This window comes from Ptiloglossa arizonensis, chromosome 5 (genome assembly GCF_051014685.1).
Source record: "Ptiloglossa arizonensis isolate GNS036 chromosome 5, iyPtiAriz1_principal, whole genome shotgun sequence".
NCBI lineage: Eukaryota > Metazoa > Arthropoda > Insecta > Hymenoptera > Colletidae > Ptiloglossa > Ptiloglossa arizonensis.
The window spans coordinates 25,918,766-25,942,207 of record NC_135052.1 but is presented as its reverse complement, the minus strand read 5'-3'; the positions used below and the strand labels follow the sequence as shown (position 1 = coordinate 25,942,207).

Genomic DNA, 23,442 nt, shown 5'->3' with positions numbered 1-23,442 from the left:
TTCGGGTATCGTGATCGGTAGTTACGTCACTGCAGTATACGTAGCATGCTTTAGGGCGTCAAAACGGAGAGAGAGAGAGAAGGACCGAATGCCGATCGATGCATTGAGGCGCCAGGCCCTGAGCTCAGCCCCATTTCGTTCCATCACCCTTACCCCGGTATATGCCTTGCAGCGAAGCTGCCCTCCGGGGCTTTTCTCTTTACAGTGCAGTTGCGCATCAACCTCTTGAGGGTGTAGAGCTGCGTGTTGTTCGGTCACTGGACTCTCAACCTCGTAGGAACAGAACTCTAAACTTCTTTCTGTCACCGACGTGAAACAAATCACTGCAGGGTGTATATTCGTTTATAATTACATACGTTTTTTCTCGTGCGTATCCGTCTCTTCGCGATTTATTCAAAGGCGGTGTTGATCACCGGTATCATTCGTTATCATAATTATGTCGGCTGTCGTTACCGCCATCGGACAGTATTTCGACGTGCTTAAACCATTTTTAAGACGTATGGTTCTCCAAGCATAAAATTTTGATATTTAGTGTCATCGATTTGAACTACGTTCTCGGGCTTGTTGTTGTGATGTTCGATTCACTGACAGACGATTATGGTAAATCATTCTCACATTATCATCACAGAATATCATGTGTAATTTGAAAATTGATGCTCTTTTGACGTATACATCCGAGAACCTTGCAATCGAGTAATGTTGTCTTCGTTATAAATTTTGAGAGTCGCCAGGATTTTAGAATTATAATATTTTATTTGAAACGATAGTCCTAAAAGGATCAACGGATTGTATGTCATTGGATTTTGTGTATTATTAATCGTATTGTTTTGTTCGATCACCAAGTAACTAATGTTTCATGCGACAAACCTATTATCAATTAGTTTCGCGACACGTGCCAGGATTAAGAGTAGGAGTTTAATATTTGAATTAATTACTTTAATTATAATAAATTCATTTAAGAGTCCGGTTGGTTTCGTTTTATGTAGCAAACGGGTTAAGGACTGTAAACTATCCTTTTTAGAATAATATTAAAATTCAAGTTTTGAAACATGAGATTTCACGACGATGATGTATATAAAATAGCACGAAAATTGTAATCTAGATTTTATTTTATCTCAAAGATTGGTATTTACATACGGTCCAACTAAATGGATTTTCTTTCAATAAAATGTCCTCTAATACAAATAGAATACGAATGAGTGTTTGTAGACACACAATTCTATCCTTGTTTGTTTTACACGACACTAGGGGTTTAGTGAGAACTTTTTGATATCCTCGTTTACAAACAGTGATTATAAAGTTGTATTCATTAAAATGAAAGTATTTTTATATACGACGAGTGGCTGTGTCGTGTAAATATATACAAAATAAAGAGGTAATCAAGTACCATCAAGAGAATTGAAATGCATTGTTTGCCAATACCCACATACTAACACCACGACTTTTTACTTTTATGGTGTGCGAAAATATTTAACGAAATTTGCTTATCTACTTCGATAAATAATTCTTTTTTTTTATTTTACAAGACATCATTGTATGATAATAATACTAAAATTTTGTTTTTTAATATCTTTAAGATGTCATCAACTATAAATAATTTTTTTTCATTTTTATCACTAATATAAAAAAAAATAATGATACAAAAATGATTTCTCTTGTGCCTATAACAATATATTTGTATTTTTAAAAAGTTTTTATACTTTTAGAAATAATACAAAAATTAGCTTTTAAGTTATGGTTATTATTCATTTAAAAATGTTTAATGTACCTTTGTTTTATAGGAGACAGCTGATGATGGAGGTGGTTATAAACAATTTCGAGTAACTACTCTGATTCTGTCAATATTATTGTTTGGATGGACGGACTGTGTGGCAGGTGGTGATTGCGGACTGGCCGAATTAACTTGTAGGGATGGGCATTGTGTACCAATAGATGCGTTTTGCAATGGACAAAATGATTGTGGAGATCATAGCGACGAGCCACCAATGTGTACTCCCTGTAATCGTACGTATTATGGTCGAGAAGGACGTACATATAAGTTGGATCTTCCAAGGCCTACTGAGGAACGTCTACCATTTCTCTGTCATTTAACATTCACCGCTGCTGGTCAGGGGTATGGAGAATTGGTACAACTCTTATGGGATGCATTTAGTGTAGGCAGAGTAGACCCAAATACTGACAGTTTCATTACAAGTTGCTCAGAAGGTTCATTGCAGTTAGCAGAATTAGGTAGACATTTTACTGGTGGTTCATGGTGTGGAGTTGGAGAAGGTACAGCTTCTTATTACAGTGAGACCAGTACTGTTACAGCATCCATACGACTATTTCATGCACCTTCCTCCGTACCATTTGACTTCCGTTTACGATATAGATTTGTAGCACGTAATGAAGCTGTTGCTAGATTAGGGAAACCAGAACTTCCAATTGAACGGGGCTCTCCAGTACCAGGCACATATTGCTCTAGAAACTTTTATGAGTGCCACTTAAATCACTGTAGATTACAAAGTCCAAATTATCCTGGAGAATATCCAAGAAATGCAAGCTGTTCGATTACTATAAGGCAGAAAGAGGTGCCCACGTGCAAACATGCCATGATTTCTGTGAAATCTACACCAACTGGTCCAGCTGGAATAACTACAACTAATAGTACTTTAAGTGTATGGCAAGATTGTCCTCCAGAAAAAGATCGTCTAATCTTCCATGATGGTCTTCGCCCAGAAGATCCAATTTTATTAATTTACTGTGAAGGGCCTTTGCCACGGATCACTGCCAGAGGTCCAGAAATGCAAGTGGAGTTTCGAAGTTCTCCAATAGCTATTCCTCTTGGTGCTTCTGCTTTACGACTTGAACTTGAGATTCAAGTAGTTTACGTTGATTCAGATGGACTTGATTATGCTAGAGGCCTTCAGGACTGCCATTTTTTTGTAAATGGTACTAGTAAAAGAAGTGGTATTTTACGAGCACCACTTCATGCACTGCCACCAAACTCTACCTGTACCTGGAATATTCAAGGATCTTCCGGAGACAGAGTATGGATTTATTTTTCTTCTTATTCTCAGAGAGATTTAACAGGTAGTGTTGAAAATAATGCCAGCTCGCGGTCAGATGTACTCTGTGCAGTGAAATTAATTTTTTGGGATGGTACTCCTACTACTGGATTTCCAATGGCTACACTTTGTGACGATACTCCCAAGTTATGTGCTCACGCAGCTTTGAGAAATGTTACTAGAAGTACAAGACCATGTAAAGAAGAAGAAAGTTACATTACAGTGGCACCATCTTTAACATTACGCATGGAAACAATGTTGGGTACTGCTCTTCATATAGTTAATTTTAATGTAAGCTATAATCCTAATGTACTATCTTTTTGTAATCTTTTATTCTTTTTTAATATTAGTATAGTCTGCTTTGTTTTTTAATGATATTGTAAAACGTCATTGTAGGCACAATATGAATTTATCTCAACTATTCAAGTTGGCGAGCCTTGGGGAGATGGTGCCTGTAGCAGGGTCTGGCGTAAAGTTCGAAATGGTGAAGTCACAACACCACGTGATGTTCGTCTCTTTGGTAGAGGCGGATCCTCAAAGTTGGAATGCAGATATCGAATTGAGGCGGGTGCGGATGAAAGAGTGCGGCTGACGTTACACAATGTTAGTCTAGGCGAGTCAACCATTTGCACGAGTGAACCGGATCCTCATACCGGTCGACCACGTTGTGTTCAGGAAGTGGGTTCGAGAGAAGCTCGTTTAGTTTTGTACGAAGCGCCTTGGCGGGACGTAAGACTTCCGAGAGCTTGTTTATGTGATAATACATCGCATCTTCCATTGACGCACATTTCTTCGAGTAGAGCTCTGGAAATTACTTTCTTGGTTGATCAGCAAGCACCGCATGAAGATTTTGAAACACTTTTCTTTTATGCCAGTTTTGAGCTTGTTCGAGCACCTGAGTGTCCCAGGAAGCAAAGAGTACGCGGGGAAGGTAATTGTACTAATATATTACAAGATTAATAAATACAAGTAAATTCCTTTAATAAATTGATATTTTGTTTCAAAGGTGGTGAATTACGATTTGTTGCACCACCATTATCAAGACCAGACATTTATTGTGAAGGACTTCCCTGGTTGGTGGAGGCACGTGAAAATAGATCTTTATTTGTATTAACTTGGGGTTGGTTTCTTCCTCTGGAGCCATTGCCAGTATCAGAGATGAACGAACAAGTAAAATGCCCAACGACTAACAGAATCCTTCTGTATTCTGGTTGGCCACCAAAACTCTTGAAGGTTGTATGTCCTGCAGAGCCAGGGGCAAGGGAGTTCACTGTTCATGTTTTCTCAGAAGAATGGGTAGTAGGAGCTGACGAAGGTAAATGGCCAGGTCCACCACGACCACCGGCGCTTTTATTAGACTTTGTCGCAAGGGAATCTGGTCAAGCTGCAGCCTCCTGGCTTGAAATCTCGAAGAGCAGAGTTGCATTACGTAGACAGTTACGTTTACCTGAAAGAGGAATCGAAAATGAAACATTGAACCATGGAGACTGTCCTCATAAATGTCCTGAATTGAGTGCTTGTATTGCCGCAAGTCTTTGGTGCGACGGAAGACCTCATTGTCCATCTGGACATGACGAGGCAAACTGCGGTAACGGTGCAAAGTTACTCGGGCTACTTCCTTCAGAGATGTGGCTTGTACTAGCAGGCGTTGCTGGAATTATTGCTGCCTTTGCGTGTTTTTTTGCTGTGCTTATTAGCAGGTAAAATTATCGTAGGTTACGTAGAGTTAGTAGTATTGTTGTAATACAATGAGGCTCTTAAATTAAAAATGCATACGACTTTATTTTCTAGGTCAAAAACGCGTACAAAGGGAATTCATTATAAAGGTACAAAGAAAAGCAATAGACCGAGACGAGCACCAACAGAAGAAACACTTCTTGGAGCAGCATCCTGACAACAACAACCCGGTTTCGTGGAATATATCCATGTGGACCGGGAGACAACTGTTTAGCAATATTTTTCTGTGCTTCACCGTCCACTAACTTAATACTATCCCCAGGTACCATAATCCACCTTTGAATATTTTATTTTCTAGTCAATGGTAATTATATTTGTTTATGCACCACTATCTTTTAGACACTGCAATGATTACATATACCTTGTAAGGATTCATATTAATTAGCAATGCACTAGGGAGAGTCACAAGATATAGCCATATTCTGTTGTGTACATTGTGATTACATAATTTAGTTTGCTGATATAATTGGTTTTACAAACCAAAGAGATTATAAGTGCAAATAATATAATATACAGGAATACATCTATAATTTAAAAAATATCACACACATTGCTCAAAGAACGTTGTAACTGCCAAAAAATATTTTAAGTTCAATTAGCAACTGTGAAATTTGCAGTAGCAATAGAAAAGGATAATAGACAAAGTATTGTGATTATAAAGAAATAACTATTTATATTTTAATTTAGAAAAATTTTAAAATTAAAAGAAATTAAAATTGATTACATAATTATAAATATATTTTATCAATGATGCCAAAGATTAAGTTTAATATATTTAGTATTCACATTTTGTTTGGTATTGTATAGAGATATTTGTATGACTTTTGCTCAGTCACTTAATTATACATTTTATAAATATGTATAGTTAGTCTTTTTAAAAGATTGCTAAATTCTCTGAAATTATATCTTGATGTTGGCAGTACTGATGCATCATTTTTCTTTTTCTAAGTGTAGAAAATTACATAAAGATATACATTTAAGGGAACAATTGTAGGTGAAGTTCCAGCGCACAAGAAATTGACAGAAAAATGAAGGAAACAAAAAAATTAGTTGAAATTTATAATACAATATTATATAACAGTGTTTTTTCCATTTTTATAAAGAGCCATGGGTACAAAAGAATATTTTATTAATTTTCAAATAATATTTTAAAAATTGCCGTCACTTCATAAATATATTTTCATTATGTAGTTATATTTACTTACGAATCAATTTTTTTTATTTATAGTAATATGTAAAAAAATAGTAAAATATATATTCTTATTTTTTAAATAAAATTGAAAAATAATCAATTATAAAATACTTTAATTAATTAAAACATAGAATAGATAAATGTAGAAGGCACTTCTACAAATATTCTAAAAATAATTTATAAAATCGCTGTTATACAATATTTAATACTATAGTTTATAGTTGCACTTAAAGAATAGAATCAACATAGCTGTGACACATAAAGTGATGGGAGATACTAACATAATTTACAATTATAAAGCACTCACTAATGTTAGAGGATTGTTAAAGTTAATTGCTGTTACATGAACAACTAATACATATTATCAACTAAAAATGGATACATGCCTACTAGGTTGTTTAAAACTAGATGATTCATATTTAAACAATGCATTGTCATTAAGTATTTTAAGCATAAATTTAATCTTAGATGCACGAATTACAATCCACAGAAATAAATCAAACTTAGTTTTTAATTCAACTACTATGTATCACCATACATGTATCACAATTAAGGGATACATTTAAGTACCACTGTAAGGACTGAAAGTAAATTACAAGAAGCAGCAATTAAGTAAAAAACAAAATGTATGATAAGTGCTATTTGAAAATTTACATTAATATATTATGTACTTAGTTTTTAGAAAATATACAAATTAGAACATTCGATATCTAATATGCAAAGTCTATATCACATAGTGCATTACTTCCTTGCAAAGTTATAAATTTGCAAAAGTCTGCAATAAAAAACTGATTTACAATCTATTTCCTTATGAAAAAATAGAATTTGCGTATATAACAATAAATATAAACTCAATAGCTATTTTAAGAAGGTCTTTATGCATATTTTGTAATAAAGGTTTTGAGATTAAAGAAATATGAAAAAGTGTAAGAATTGTGTAAGTTAATTCTTCAGAATTTTTTAGAGAAACAACTAATGATTAAATATTGATAATTTGCAAGGAATTTCACAATGTGAAATGGATTTAATAAGATAGACATTCATGTACATAATACATATTGTATGAGAACTGAGTACATATACCATAGTCTGCTTAAAATATTTTAAATTCTGATATCTAAATATATTATTCATATATTACGTTTCTATGCATATACAATTTTTAAGATTTCAATTAAAAAATGTTAATAACTTATTCTTCGTTGATGCATCAAAAGGATGTCTATAATAAAGAGAAGAAAGAAGACTTACGTGAAACTATAGCATGTTTGTTGTGTAGATACATACTTCCTGAAAATATATATTCTATATTGGATATATTCTTTTGTTCAATCGACGAAGATTAAATTATTTACAGTTTTATATTTAAATCAAAAATGTTGTATTCATATATGTATGTACATCTGAAAACATTAATTCATTTCTGGTTAAAGGCATAAACTCTGCACAAATCTAGATGCCTGCTGAAAAGAAAAACTTGGATGATGCAAAATCAATAATCTTTCCTTTCAGTGAAAATGAAATAATGCTCTCAAGTATAGATACATGTACAAAATGTTACATAAGAATTGAATAATATTTTTCAAAACGTTGTGCACCAGAAATGTTTGTACAATTGAGTAAAAAGTAAATTATTCTCACAAATATATGTTTTTTTTTTTTTTTCTTTTTTAATTATGCTTTTTTAATAGTCCATATTGATAAATAATTTTTAGTAAACCGATAAAGATGTACTGCCTATATATATATATATATATTATTTATTACTTTATGCGAGGTATGTATGCGTGTACAATATTTTGAAAAATAATTCTTATTTTTAGGATTAAATGTTGAGTATATACATATATGCATTATATTCAATGTTTTTGTTAACCAATCTGTAATTTTCATTTCATTGTATGTAAATATGGTGACAATTTCTTATTTAATATAGGCTGTGTTAATTTTATTGTTGTATTCAGGATATTTAAATATCCGAATACTTTTGATTCACACAGATCATGTAGCTCAATATGTAGCAAGTACTAGAAACATCTTTGCAGAGGATTTGGTGGTAGTGAATCACTTTCTCTAAATTATTCTAATTGACAGCATATAATTTAAAGTTTTGAAAAAAGTATATTTTATGAAGAGTAAAATATACTTATTAGGGTCTACTAAACGAATTTACTGAAAAAAAATGAAAAAAAAACTGATGAAGGATCTAAATATTATACACATACATAGAATATATATATATATATATATATATATATATATATATATATATATATATATATATATATATATATATATATATATTTAAGACTTGTACACAAAATGTGTATGTATTCATTTAAAATTTGTAGAACACAGACACAAGTTATCTGTGTTAAGGAGTTTACTCTAGAAACAGAGTACAGAAACTTATTGCCTTTTATGACATAAGTGACATAAGGTCACATATAATCACATTTAGAAATAAAAAGAAATATTATCGATTATTCGATTGTAGAAATACTTGCCAAAACAAATGTAGAGAGAATTATAATTTTATGATTCAACATCTTCCTGAAACGTCTTTGTTTCTTTGTGCATAAATTAATCTTTGTATAAGTTTATTTATAAGTTACCTATTCTCTCATATTTTGTATTACAATGACAAAATATATACATAATATTTTATTTTGTCTCTAAATTCTGTTGTTATCTGAAAGATGGGATTCTAAAACTTTGAAGTTCACTACTTTATAAATTTATTTGTATATATGTTTTTCCTTTTAATATATTCAATTAAACAGTATCATAGAAGGATTTTACAAAATTCTGTGCTTTACCAATAATTTCAAGCTTTAAGAAAAATATGTAGATAAATATTGTTTGCTACGTTGCATATTCTAATGTTAATATGTACCATTGCTTTGAAACACAGAAGCGAGGAATTTGGGTTCAAAAAGAATGAATTTTTTATTTTCCTTGGAGATACATTTGTATTGATATTTTTAATTTAAAATAAATATAACGAATCTAAAGTAGTTCTATCTTTGAATGTATTTATTCTTACTTAAAGACCCAATCATGTATTATCATTATATTTTATTCTGGTATTTTTGTGTTTTGACATAATGAAGTAAATAATGATGCTATTTTGTTCATTGTTTTTCTGAATTTCTCTTTGAGTTTAACTCATCTTTTGCATTTTCTAACCTACTTTAAAGAGTGGTCTCCGTGATATCATCTGTTGCATCAATTTCGGTGGAGCTCTGTCTAGTCAAATCTAGATTTCGTTGCTCCGTATTTTTCAAACACGCTTGTCTTGCCTGATCCTGAAGAATTTGTGCCATAAATTTTCCTGTGTTCTTCACCATTTGCGAAAAAGTCCCATTAGGCCTGTCACGTAGCAATTCGTGAGGACAACCAAACTCCTGTTTCCGTGAACAAATGATATATCGTAAGTAAACATTATTAAATCTGTAATAGGAGGGTTGGTTTGAGATAACCTTTCTTTGCACAAAACCGAGCTTATAACACAGGAAAAAATTGGTATAAACAAATTTGTTTTTTTATTTTCTTTTTGCATGAAGAAAATCTCCACTTCTTAGGGTACTTATGTTGGATGAGCGTTTATCGCGTGTTGCATTTTTGGACAAAATAAGAACCGTCAATTATCAATATACAAAGCATAAGTAAACAATTTTTTGTTGTAACTAGTTGAATGGAATACAAAAGGATAAAATTCGATCAGCCAAATTTTGTTTTCATAGCTGCCGTCCGTTCGAGTTGAAAAAATACAAGTAGTTGTAAGAATGATTCCTGATCATGAATCGAAGGAAGAAATTTGATCAATACTCGAAACAATACTATAGTCGAATCAATCGTTAAATGTGGCATGCATTCAGACGAGACAAACGCAACGTAATGGGTGCTTATCTAATTCAAGCTATACGATACAACTTTATAATCGAAACGAGTCGTACCACGATACAGCCATTATCCATTACTATGATCCTGTCGCTATCAATGATAGTGTGTAAACGATGAGCAATAGTGATGACAGTGCAGTTCGCGAACCTTGTACGTATCGTCTTTTGAATCAAGGCGTCCGTACTAAAACAAAAAGACGGTTATCAACAGGTATAAATTCAGTAGTCATGTTAATTAAAGAAGAAATAAGAATTACTGTGAGTCAATGTTAGCTGTGGCTTCATCCAGAACGAGGATACGATTGTTCCTCAGGATCGCCCTAGCTAAGCATATCAGTTGCCTCTCTCCGTTGCTCAGATTGCCTCCATTGTACATCACTTTCTGATCAAGAATGAGATCGTTTAATTCTACTTGGCGGAGACTGTCCCATAACAGCATGTCGCTGTAGGAATTTAAAGGGTCCAAGTTGTATCGCAGAGTTTCGGAGAAGAGGAATGGATGTTGAGGGATTATAGATAGTCGTGAGCGCAGTTCGTGCAGACCCAACGTGCTAGTGTCTATTCCATCGATTTTGATCTGACCCTCCAATCCTTCAGCGAATAAACGGAATAACACCGATATCAGAGACGATTTTCCAGCCCCAGTTCTACCTACGACGCCAACTTTCCATCCTGGCTCTATCGTCACGTTTAAATTCTATGGAAAGGGAAGAAACAACTGTGAAAGGTATAAAATATAATATAGTATTTATTTGTTGAGAGTATATTGGGTTAGACTTTGTTCAAGATGAAAATGAAAGCTTTTTGTTTTTCCGAATTTGACTCGACGAAGAAATAAAAGAATGAAAATAAACCGTGCATAACAAACTAACCGTTTTCTTACAAAAGAGTGTTAAAGTTTCTCCTCCAGCATGTAAAACAAGTAATAAGATGGGGGCACGTTGTCCCACACAACTAATTTAATGAATGAAAACAATAACTTTTTGCAAGGAAATAATTCGTTTGTAATATGCACTTCTTTTTAAATGTTCTGTCTTTTGGATAACTAGAATATATAAAAAATAATAAAATTCAGATTTATTTGTAAAACTTTCTTTAACACTCTGTTCAAATGGTGTGTATCTAATAAAATGGTTCTATATCTTGTTAACTATAAATTCAAAAGAGTAATCCGTAACATACCTTTAAAACAGGAGGTTCGTTTTTGTCATACTTCATGTTGACGTTTTTCAGAGTCAAACGACCATGCTTCGGCCAATCTGATGCCGGAGGGTTATCACTGTCCCATGATCCCTCGTTAGGCAGCTGGGTGTATTGCAAGATCCTCTCTACTGACGTTATTTGTGAGACCATTTCACCGCTTTGCTTCACCCCATGTTGCAGAGTACCGACTATGATTAACGACTGCGATATAGCTAGTCCAACATTGCCTCCAAGAGTATCACCTAAAACGAGTAGCGTTGTTTCAGCATTAAGCAATTCAAATAGTTTTTCTCGCGCATACCTGAGTCCAGCAGAATGAAGGAGAAACAGACACAAGCAATGAAGCAGCAAGCAATTATATCCAAGTACAAGCCAAACGCTACATGCGTAACCATCGTCATGTACCATGCACCACTGTGCACATCTTGCAGATAATCGAACTGCTTTTGCAACATCTTTATGACGTCTGACCCACTGGTTCTGATAGTCATCAAGCCGCTCAGTGTAGCGTTTATATGAGAGAACACTGGACTTTTTGCTAAAATTTTATTCGCATAAAGAGACCACCTCGAGTACATTTTTTTAAATATTTGCCTAAAAATTGGCTACTTGCCTACGCCTTCGAGACGTTTAACGCTTTGCGTGGTTCTCAGATACAATAATCTCATGAAGTAGAACACGATCATCAGGATTGCTAGTGGAATGATCATCCAGTAATTCACTATCACTACTACAACAAGGACGCCTATGATTACGAGAAATACTTGGATTGCCTCCAACATTGCCTTTGGTAGCAACTCGTCCATAGCACCCACGTCCTTTGAGAATCTGTTTAAGATTCTACCTGTAAGGACAAATGTGCATATGATTCTATAATTCTGGATTGACATTTTATGCAACTGTTTTGGATCTACTTACCTGAGGGATTGTGATGAAAGAATGTCATCGTTGTCTTCAATATGTTCGAAAACATTTCATAGTGAAGATTCCGACTGGCGACTGTGCAGATCTTCATGAAGAATATGTTCCTTATGACGACAGTTATGATGCAAGAAATGATACAAACCGCATAGACGTACATGGCGCCATTGGTGGGTAAGAGGCCATACTTGTCCAAGAAAAAGATATTTGATAGAAACGTGTCGTTGAACATATAATTGTATTGGTGACTTAACGTTTGAGAACCATTCTTTACGGATCTCCTCACGGTTTCCAAATTCGTCCAGTACGAGACCCAATAATCGTTACCACAGGTGGCTATTTGAGATACGACATATACCAATATCAACGCGGATAATGCAAAATAAGAGCCACCTTGGTGGAAATATTCTTTGTACACTTTGCCAGAGACACGCCCCGTTGCTATCATCTCGTCTTCGCCGGCTGGGATAGATTCGCTGTTTTCGTAATTGTAGGATACCTGAAAATAATTACTATTGATCTTAAATCAATTTAAGATCGATATCTTTACAAGCTAGTACATCGCTGTGCGCGATGTATGGTTGGTGGTGTGTCCGGGTGGGAGTGCGGGAAACCTCAGATATCACACGAGGTCTGGCATGGACAGTGCTGTCATAGATTAAAACCAACTTTCAACGAATAAATACTGCATATCGCGGTGAACGCGTAATAATTACCACACTGCTAGCATTCGATTGTACTGAAGCTCTGCCACGATAACTTATTTTGCTGATCCTTCTTTCAATGGGTGACACTTCAGAGATTGGGATCTCGCTTTGTCTTCTGCTTTCTACCGTCATTTTAATACTGTCGATCACGTTTGCGAACTCGTCGTTTGTTCTGGATAATTCGTTGTAGGATCCTTGCATCTTTACGCAGCCCTTTGAAAAGAAGATGTTCTCATTGGAAGTTTATAGAGGATAATTCTTACAATGGAAATTGTTACATTTGGAGAAATTGAAACTATCAGTTTGGAAGATTAGTCTTTAACTATACACAAGCAGAAGGGAATATAAGAACAAAATCTTTTTACTAAAGGGCAGGACATCTCGAAAAAGGGAAGAAAACTTGAAATGAACAAAAAACTGTATTAACATTAACAGAAATACTGGCTACCAGTTGAATGCCAATTGGAATGGAATTGTGTTGCCTCATCCATTAATTGACTAATTGAAAATGTGCAACAGACAAACTCACAAAAGGACATGGCTTACACCTGAAAGATGCAAATCCAATTTAAGCTGTACAAACTTAAAAACGAATGCCCCAAGAATTTCTTATAGGAACATTTCTTTCTTACTTTTATATTAACAATTTATTCTTACTCGATCCAACACCACAATCGTGTCAGTTTCCTTGACGAACTGTAACTGGTGAGTGGCCAGGATTCTTGTTTTTCCATGAAGATACTGCTGAATGCATTTTTGAAAAAGGTGTTTAGCTACACGTGCATCCACAGCGCTCAAAGGATCGTCCAGCAAGTAAATATCCGCCTGCTTATATACCGCTCTTGCCAGATTTACTCTAGCCTTTTGTCCTCCGGATAAAGATGATCCACTTTCGCCTACATTGCTCATGTCGCCATAAGGCAACTGCTGGAAATCCTTTGTCAATGCACATACTTTCGTTACCTGGTGGAACATGTATCAATTCCTCCATTAAGTATTACACAATTGATACATACAACAGGACTTGTATTTGAAATAGATTTTAAATTAATTTGCTTTTATTTATTCTTTGTATTCTGTAACTGATGCCTTTGTGTGTATATGTAAATATTTCCGAATAACCCTATAATCTCTAATGACAGAAACTTTATCTTAAGAGTGTTAAGAGAACAAAACTGAGGGTATCTTTACGAATTTTCTGTAACGATACAATTTTTGTAAAAATAAAACAACAGATTCTACGAAATATCATCTTCCGATTTCGGAATTTACTTCTTCATGTCATAAAAAATGTTTTGTATTCCCTATCTCTGAAAATACCGATGTAGAATGCGCTTGTCGGCTAAAAATACGTAAAATTAATTTCAGGAACAATTTTGCTACTATCTCTCCTTGAAACATTTCAAGTGGACAGTATACGTTTTAACAAAATGTTACTATGGTGTGGATACTATTCCTTTAAGCATTCTAAGCAAAACCAAAGAGACCTGCGCAAGTTAAGTTCCGGAGCTTAGAGAACTTATTCCACTTCATTTTCATCACCTCGACACAAAGTCGTTAACTGTCGACACGCGTTCATTACGGATAATGTCTGTTCTTTTTCATTTGTTTTACAGGAGATGCGTACGAAACGCGGCATTGTGTGATGATGGAAGGTAAGCTAAATGACATATACTAATCTCTTTCTAAACTATCCCTGCTTTTACAATTGATGATAGTGTGGGGGACTAACACGTACAGCGCCCCTTTCATTAACAGGACGAACTTACAGCGACGTATCTTTCTCTGTTGTAAGGTTGCCCGAAGAGAATATTTTCTCGAACGGTTCCAGAGAACAGCCATGGTTCCTGGCTGGCGTAAGAGATTCTCAAATTCGGATTGTCCACGACGTAGCCCTGTTTATTGTCCAATGTGCCCTCATTCGATTGTAACTTTACTTTTCCAGCCCCCACGGGAAGTTCTCTCAAAAGAAGATGAAGAATGGACGATTTTCCCGAACCCACCGAACCGATCAGTGTGCACAGTTCTCCTTTTTTAATCTCCATTGAAACGTGACACAAAGTCGGCGGCAACTGTTGGGGAAGCCAGTTCGCAGACGCACGTTCCAATATCACGGAAACCGGGCTGTTTGGTTCGGGCTCGTTCAACATTACATTTCGATCACCATTTGTCATGTTGATGGGTTTCACCTCCTGTTTCTCCTTTCGCTTTTTGAATTTCAAGAAACCATTCACGTGGTCCTTGACCACCGGGGATTCATCATTCAATTGCTCCTCTAGCAACAAAAATTTCTGAAAGAAAACTAGAATCTTGAGTAAAAATTTGTAAAAGGAGCCTTCTCACCGATTTCAACGATTTTAATATACAGAGTGATCCACCTAAACAAGACCACCTACACATCTTTTCCAATTGCAATAATACAAAGGGTATTTTACATACAATTTGAATGGTACGAAGAGATCAATACGTTGCAAGGAATACATATTTTTTTTTAAGATAATTTTTTTTTTTGAATTTTCAAGGTTATCAATGTACTTTGACAGCGATACATTGCCTGAAACAATCTTACAATATATTATAAAGAATTTATAAATATTTATTATAATAAATATATTAAATTATATATAAAATATTTGTTGTACCATCGTAATGGGAAAAAATATTTAGATAGATCACTTTGAATGTTGGAGAGGGCTTATTTCTGATCATTCTGGTGCAAAAAGTAATTGTTACTTTTAGTTTTCAAGATATTTTTTTAAAACTTGAGTCATAGGAATGGTACACATCTTAACGGGCGCGTGAATACAACTTGTGCGAGAATCGGATTGCCTGTTAATAGGGGCAGTTCAACTGAAAGCGATATACAGAGGAAAATAGACAATTGAAATTTATTTTGAACTTGGTATTGTTTATTCGTCGTTACTCTTTTCGCGGCAGAACTTTTTTTGGTCTTGAAAACACAACCAGATATAATTCAGACCATCACTTTTCACTCTATAACGGTCCAGGTAAGTCCGATCAATTTTTAAGACAATCAAAATCTTCGAGACGAAAATTAGTGGTACGAGTCAGTATAATTCTGTTTTCAAAACAATAGCAACCAATGAAAATTTCATGTTCGAAATAAATCGTAATTAGTTATTATTTTCCTCTTTATGTTTCGGTTCCAATCAAAGAGCTCCTAGCAAAAGGCAACCCGATGTGCACACGAGTTACGTCTGTACGCCCATTAAGGACTCGATGTTTCCAATCAATTATACTACAAAATTAAACGCAAGCGACAATTATCTTTTTACACTGGAATAATCGGGAATACGTCCTCACAAGGGTATATCAAGAATCCCCTTTTGTAAACAATTACCGAATTTTATCTCGACGATCTATGACTCTGATCGTTGCAACGAGTTTGCGTGTGACGGACCTGTATTCTTCTGATGGACACCAAGGTCTCTCCAGCTAGTATGAGGGCCTGCGGGAACAAGTACGCCATCGTGAGCTGGAGGATCTCGAAATACGTTGCCAACATGAACGTCGTGTCCGGTTTGAGTTTATTTCCCAACAGTACGTATGACATAAGGGTGAGAAAGAGGACGGTGCGACTGGTGAACACCACGAAAGACAAGTACACACCCCGGACGTACGACGAGGAACGTAGTTTCTTCATCTCGATGTTTCGTATGTTGGCCAGAATCGTCGCAAACGGTTTCTCCCAGGCGTACATTTTGATTACCTTGTTAGGACAATTACGCTTTTAGGATCGATTGATAATTATTTAGAAGTTTGGCCTCCTCGCCGAGTATGATAACTTTGAAATATGTTATCAAGGTCGTCGTTCTAAACATCTTTTTCTTATACACATTATCGTCGCTTGATCGTCGTTTCATACCTATACACATACGTTTGGTATGTCTATATATATTGTATTACGCTTAGTAATTTTTTTATATCTACATTAACCTGAACTACCTATTTAATACAGATTTACTAACGGCAAACTTTTAAGTAAATATTAAATTGACTACAGAGGAATTTATAATTGCAACATCTGTCTCATATCTTAACGAAATCTAACACAATTTAACGTAGTCATTTTATATACCTGTAACGTATCTATAGATTGAGTTTGATTCAATTAAATTAGGTTAGGTCAAGTTAGGTTAGATTAGGTCTGGGTTAGGATAGAATTGAAGTTTCAAAAACCTTTAAAGCGAAGTTTTATGGAGTTTCCTTAAATCTACTTACTATCCATCCGCGAGAAAAAGGCTAATGATTATTTACATACCCACTCTAATATACCACTTCTTGTCGTTATTGAGTGCTCCTCTAGAAGACAGTATTCTTTTTTTTTTACAAATTTACCTTCAACATCACAGTATCAACAGTTCTTGGCAAATATCTTGCAAATTAAAGTCGAACGTCGATGACAAGTAAATGTCATTAATTTTTCTTTTCGCGTAAAGAGAAAAGTTGTTCAGAATAATGACCTTAGCAACGTGTTTCAAGGTTATTAGAATCGGCGAAGAGGCTAAACTTCTAAACGATTGTCCTATCAACAGATTTTTGTGCACGTAGAATCAGTTTTGTTTACTTCTATGCCGGCTACAAGTTCGTTCATTAGTTGCACCCTTTTGTCAGTCATGGTAGCGATCATTCCACGCAGTTTACGGCTCAATCGAACGCAGACCGAGTGAACCGGAAGTGTTAGGAAAAGTAGGCATCCGATACCGATGATGGTCGAGATTCCAATCTTATACCACATTATCGTGCCAACGATGATCACCTGCGAAAAAACGATTCAACGATTTTCAAAATGTTTTTCGTATCAACGCATTCACTATTGATTCGATGAAACTTTGAACGATGAAAACAGACTCCAGATTTTTTTTCAGAAAGTTCGTTCGTCGAACATTATTCTATCGGGTTGATCGGAAAATCATTTCATTTTTTTTTTTTTTTTTTTTGGTGAAAATGAAACACGATTTTTTTTTTAGAGTGTATAAACATTTTATTAAATTATATATTCTCCATTTTGGAAAACGAAATGACTTTGCGAAGAATCTAATGATAAAAATTTCTGTACGGTATCGCTCGGTTTCAAGATGAAATTTAGTCCTCGGATTCATGGCGCAAAGTCGTCCCTACTTATTATTTATCTTATCTCGGTTTCATATTCCAATGACACTTCAAATTTTTATATTTTTCGTTATATCTTCATGACGTTATCGTAAATGAACCGTTGAAGTTTTTCCTAGTAAAAATGATATATAGTAAAATATAAATAATGATATATAGTATATAATACATATTTCAAATATGAGTAAAAAGGGACACTTATGAATGATAAAGTACGTAAGTATCAATTATTTCCGGACTCGTTTTCATTGGGATAACTATTTGTTATTAATATGGATTTGTTGATAAAACCTTTATAAAGGTGTAATTCAGACACATCAAATTTTTTATTGTATTTGAAACTCAGAAACCTCGGAAGAGTAAAGTCAAATTTTTGATATTTTTTAAACACTATATGTTATCTCGTTTCAGGGTCAATTTCAATTTTTAAATACACGTATAAACTTTGCCATCATATTCTATGGCTAAAAAAGAAAAAATATATATATCGTATATGCTATGTTGAAAAATTATTAACTACGTACTTCGAAATAATAAATAAATTTTGAAACGAGCGTACAAATATTTATTTGTTTCGTAAACGACAATACCGTTATTTTAAAACTTATTCGAAATACCTGTTTGTCAAACAAAGAAACAACATCGCTACTTGAAATACTCTTTATTAAAATATTACTACTTCAAATCGTTATTTCTAATTTATGTTTTTTTTATTGTACCTCGGTTCTCTCCTATTCCCTATTAATAACTCCAAGATTCTATTATCTTTTGCTACGAGGAAGGGAATCGTAATACTCATTTTTACATTGGGGGGCAAATAAGCAAATAATAAGCAAATAATAAGCAAATAATAAGCAAATAATAAGCAAATAATAAGTAAATAATAAGCAAATAATAAGTAAATAATAAGCAAATAATAAGCAAATAATAAGCAAATAATAAGCAAATAATAAGCAAATAATAAGTAAGTAATAAGCAAATAATAAGCAAATAATAAGTAAATAATAGTTGCTCAATAAGTTACGTCGTTCGATAAGAAATGGATCTATTGTTCGTCGTTTTATTTTTCTAAAGATGCTACTACTGTTTCATGTATGTATATTTACTCGTTTGTATATTTACAGTTGCTCAAAGTTAAAGTGTCATAGTATTTCTTTCCAATGGAAAAAACGACAAAACTTATCGAACGACCTGATACATAGCTCTCGTGATGTTTATTTAATTCATTACTCGATAAGCTACAGTATGAATTAACTGTGCAAGTTAAGAACCTAACGTATCAGAATTCAAGTAGAATTCGATGAATGTCGACTACGCATGTGTTATTGAAATTGTAACACGTGTACGAATTATTTTTAAATTGTCGAAGAGATTATTTTTTTTTTTATTGGGTCGTTCGGAAAGTAATTTCGTTTTCCGAGAATACATAATTTAATAAAATGTTTGTACATTATAAAAAAATCGTGTTTCATTTTCGTCAAAAAACGAAAAGACTTTCCGAACAACCCAATAGAACTGAAACGAAGATTACTTGGCACGGTGTGATCCAGACAAACTTTAGATCGCAGCACAGCTCTTCAAATCGGCTCACATCGTTGCTGAGGAAATTCACGACCTGGCCGGACGTTGTTTGAGTCAAAGCACCTTTGCTGAGCCGCAATATCTAAAATCAAAACACGTAGTCTCTGAAATCTCCTGATTGTTCACTGGAATTTCAAACAAATAAAATACCAAAACTCGCAAAGAAAAAGAAAAATACGACGAACGTCTCGAAGCTATAAATCTTCATTTGGAACAAATTTCGCGATCGTTAATAATTTGAATTCTGAGAATCATTTGTTAGGTTTCATGCAAAACTAAGCACCTACGTTGAATATGTTATCGGTTAAGCCAGAAGGACAGTTCTAATCAACGGTTATGATCGACACTGAATACACGTCTTACGTAAAGTTATAATTATCGATCGGTTCGAAAATTCGAATAATATTTAAAATCGATGAATTTGCAGTAAACGAATTCATGTATCGTCGCCAGAGTAGATTTTCGACACTGAATACGCGTCTTACGTAAATTTATAATTATCGATTGGTTCGAGAATTCTAATAATGTTTGAGAATTCGAACGGAACATACTTTTCTGTACACGAGGGCGGAACAAGCAACACGTAGCTTCATGCCTACTTGCTGCGCCATTAGGTCAGTATGATGCATTATGAAAACGATCACCGCTATACAGATCACCAAGCAACCAGCGTAAATTAGAGCATCCGATCTAGGTATTTTGTCGGTGCTCTCGTCGATATTGAAGTAACTGATGATGCAACCCTGGAGGATCGGTTGCAGCGGTATAAACACCGCGTACTGGATAAATGTTAACACAGCAATGAGAAAGTAATCCGGCCAAAAAGCGCGCAACATGGCTCGTTCCAACCGAGGACCTTCTTTCAATTCTTCGTTGGTCCCTACGTTCATCGTGTGCTCCTCTCGATTGAATTTCTCCAGCTCGAGTTTCCATGATCTGCAACGAAAAAAAATCATACACCTGTGGGTACGAAATTGTCGAAAATCGTTCGAAACGAGGACGAACGTTCAATGCGTGTTAATTCATTGAGTGTTCGTGCCCCGTTTGGAAAACATACAGAAAAAAATGTTATTACATCGATCGTTAAAATTTGTAAAACATACAGAAAGAAACATTATTACACCGATCGTTAAAATTTGTAAAACATACAGAAAGAAACATTATTACAACGATCGTTAAAATTTGTAAAACATACAGAAAGAAATATTATTACACCGATGATTAAAATTTATTCGAATACCATACGATTCTTGAGATATGAATTTTTTTCCAATCATTTTTTTTATAATATATTACGAATCAAAAGAGAAACTACGATTGGCGATAATTTACTTAATGTTTCTCAATCCGCAGTATTCCCAGGTTTTTGTCGACAAAATTGATTGTTACGTTATTATAAACAGTTTGCTGAAAAAAATTTGTACAAACGCCTATAGTACTGTTATTTGTCGATTTACGTTGTAGTCTGTTCAAGTCTCTCGATATTATTATATATACATTCAGATGTCAGTGTTCTATTTATTGACAAAGGTGAGCAAAATTTTGTTCGAATAGAAAATAACGAATAAAATTAATTCGAGCAAAGGGTTGAATTTTAATTCATTTTGTAATTTTTATTTTAATGAGCGGTGCATAAAAAAAGGTTTATCCTTTATTGGATACTTGATATCTTTATCCAGATGTTGTTCATTTTTATTTACAGGGGAAATAACTTAAATAATTTAATGAAGTAATTTTAAATGTAACAAACGAAAAGTAAACGTCAATGTTGAGAAAATAATAATTTGTTGCTTCATGGGTTAAATGAAACACACTTCAAATGTTGTGAATGCTTACTCAAACAGTCGATTGCCTACTCTGCTGGATTCATCCGATTTCAGTGGATAATAAAGATCCGTTAGTATCAAATTTTTGGTGGACCCTTTTTGAAACAGATCCTTCGTCCACCTGATAAAAATAAAAGAATTTCATTTTTTTCTTTTTCGCTCTCAAGTTTACGAAGCGCAACGAAAATAAGGAAATGATAAAACGAACGAAATAGTACCCGAAAAATAATCGATTTATCGGATTTGCCGTTTCCTTGGGATTCTGTTTCGTGTACACCTCTTTCGGTTCCATTCTCGTGTTCGTGATCGCAAATATAGGAGCCGAGTTGCATTTAAACCGAGAAATATTTCTTCAATGCGCCGCCTGCGAAAGTTGTTGTCTTACTAACGTTTACAATGCATTTTTCCTAATACCATTCTTACTGATAAATTGTGCATAATAAATGTCCAGAAGTTACGTTCACCTTGAAATGTATGTATGTAGAACTATTATTCTAATCACCTGTACGATAAATGTACTTCACTCGTAACGAACCAAAAAACCAGTTCACGTGATTCTCGATACTTCCGAGAATTTTGAAAATCCGAAATGTATTCGTTTCGTTGAAGGCTTTCGTGATTTTTAGAGACGAGGAGGAATCCGAAAATATAAAATATATTATATATTCTATATGTTACATATATAAATTATAGACGAAGATATATGATATGGATATATTATAAATTATATATTGTAGATATATAAACGAAGGTGTTACGTTTTACTAACCGAGAAGTAATATTCTAGAGAATATTGTCATCATATAATCAATTCTCGAGTCGTGTCAAGAAAATTTTCGTTTCCTTCCTAATATTGGAATTTCAGGAATTTTTAATTTTCGCGTACCACTGGATTCTTTTCACATAGGAGATACTTATTCTGAATTTTTTATCTGTCACATAATTTTTGATTATCAACTCACAAAGTTTTCTTACTCGTTTACTTATTTTGCTTACATATTCAATCGAAGAAAATTATTATAAAATTATAAATTGTAAAAGACAAAGAAGGTAGAATAAATATAGCATTTAGAAAAAATAGTGATATTGAATATTTTTAAATATAAAATATTATATATAAAATATTGTACATCAAATATTTTGTGTATAAAATATTTTATTTTATTACTCGCGTACCTATAACATGTTTTGCTATTCGTGGAACTAACACAAATTTCAAGTTGTTTTTCAATTTTGTTACGTAGTCAGAAAACTCACAGAACGCAAAGGTGTTTAGATTATCGAAACCTGACAAGAATATTTTCGAAATTCTAGACATTTTCGGGAGTCTCAAGCATTTCCGGGATCCCGTATATTCCTTGTTTTTGAGAGTTAACCGCACTTTAATCGGTTGCCAGTCTTGCAATTTTGACGAAATCGCTCTACAAAATGCCCACGTGCGTTTTTCTTTCATACATTGGTTGGTCATGTTATTCTGATGTAAAAAAAAGTGGTTTCAAGTGTTAAACAAGTTTTTTTAGTTGTAAAAAAATGAAAAAAATTATGCGTAAATACGTACACATTTTATTCTAATAGAAATTATAAACGTGACTAAAAATTTAATTCAGTCAATAATTCATAATTTAAAGCATGGGATACATAATCCCACATTACAATCTTTACGACAAACTGACGATACAGTGTCATTCTGTTAATTTGTTCGAAGGCCCAGGAATTGCTTTTGTTTCTTTCAGTTTATATTTGTAAAATAGCCAATCAATTAGATGTAACCTAAACTGTAGATGCATTTTTATGCCTTCCTGTTTTTCGTATAATACGTAAAAGTTCCATGTTGTTTGATCTAATAAATGTGTGAAAATTTTGAAGTAAAACTTTTTCCCCCTTCTTTTTATTATTTCATAATTTTTGAAAAATTGATGTGCCTTGTCCACGCCTCCCATCGTATTATTGTATTCAAGTAGAGCTATTGGCTTTTTCGTGGTTTCTACCCATGTTGTTACCTCTATTATGTCTGTATTGTGTATTGTTGAAAGCATCGTTATAACTTTCCACTTGAGAAGACATATTTTCCTTTTTTAGAAACCAATTATTTCACCTTTTTAAAATTTTTTTCTTTGCAAAATCCTTTCCGATTTTGTCTCATCGTTCCATATATATATATATATATATATATATATATATATATATATA

General features: G+C 33.8%; 2 protein-coding genes across 5 annotated transcripts; one reads left to right on the top strand and one right to left on the bottom strand.

Moving 5' to 3' along the window:
- The first annotated feature begins 178 nt into the window (after positions 1-178).
- Positions 179-5,409, top strand: LOC143147183 (uncharacterized). Of its 4 annotated transcripts, XR_012992189.1 has the most exons (6): positions 179-600; positions 1,782-3,338; positions 3,444-3,978; positions 4,054-4,747; positions 4,839-5,046; positions 5,124-5,409. XR_012992189.1 is itself a non-coding variant. In XM_076312214.1 (5 exons), exons 2-5 carry the CDS (start codon positions 1,986-1,988, stop codon positions 4,939-4,941), a joined length of 2,685 nt encoding a protein of 894 aa, XP_076168329.1. In that variant the 5' UTR covers positions 179-330; positions 1,782-1,985; the 3' UTR covers positions 4,942-5,409. The 4 variants fall into 4 exon arrangements, 3 of the variants coding, with proteins under 3 accessions (XP_076168329.1, XP_076168328.1, XP_076168330.1); XM_076312214.1 differs by having other exon boundaries at positions 179-330; positions 4,839-5,409; XM_076312213.1 differs by having other exon boundaries at positions 4,839-5,409.
- Positions 5,410-8,900: 3,491 nt separating this feature from the next.
- Positions 8,901-21,651, bottom strand: LOC143147200 (ATP-binding cassette sub-family C member 4). The gene is made up of 16 exons (XM_076312253.1): positions 21,471-21,651; positions 21,263-21,373; positions 19,978-20,362; positions 19,377-19,508; positions 17,301-17,492; positions 16,134-16,442; positions 14,482-15,003; positions 13,370-13,675; positions 12,722-12,925; positions 12,003-12,504; positions 11,698-11,928; positions 11,386-11,622; positions 11,064-11,326; positions 10,139-10,578; positions 9,936-10,065; positions 8,901-9,383 (listed from the first exon to the last, which is right to left on the bottom strand). Exons 1-16 carry the CDS (start codon positions 21,542-21,544, stop codon positions 9,171-9,173), a joined length of 4,251 nt encoding a protein of 1,416 aa, XP_076168368.1. The 5' UTR covers positions 21,545-21,651; the 3' UTR covers positions 8,901-9,170.
- Between the last annotated feature and the right edge of the window lie 1,791 nt (positions 21,652-23,442).

Bases quoted from the DNA above. Each gene is read 5' to 3' on its own strand.
- LOC143147183 (XM_076312213.1), top strand. The intron at 3,979-4,053 runs GTAATTGTACTA...TTTGTTTCAAAG, and splicing joins GCAAAGAGTACGCGGGGAAG to GTGGTGAATTACGATTTGTT. The intron at 4,748-4,838 runs GTAAAATTATCG...TTTATTTTCTAG, and splicing joins TTTGCTGTGCTTATTAGCAG to GTCAAAAACGCGTACAAAGG.
- LOC143147200 (XM_076312253.1), bottom strand. From the start codon at position 21,544: ATGGAACCGAAAGAGGTGTACACGAAACAGAATCCCAAGGAAACGGCA. The intron at 20,363-21,262 runs GTAAGCATTCAC...TTTTCGTTGCAG, and splicing joins GTAGGCAATCGACTGTTTGA to ATCATGGAAACTCGAGCTGG. The intron at 15,004-16,133 runs GTCCGTCACACG...GTTTTCTTTCAG, and splicing joins TGTCCATCAGAAGAATACAG to AAATTTTTGTTGCTAGAGGA.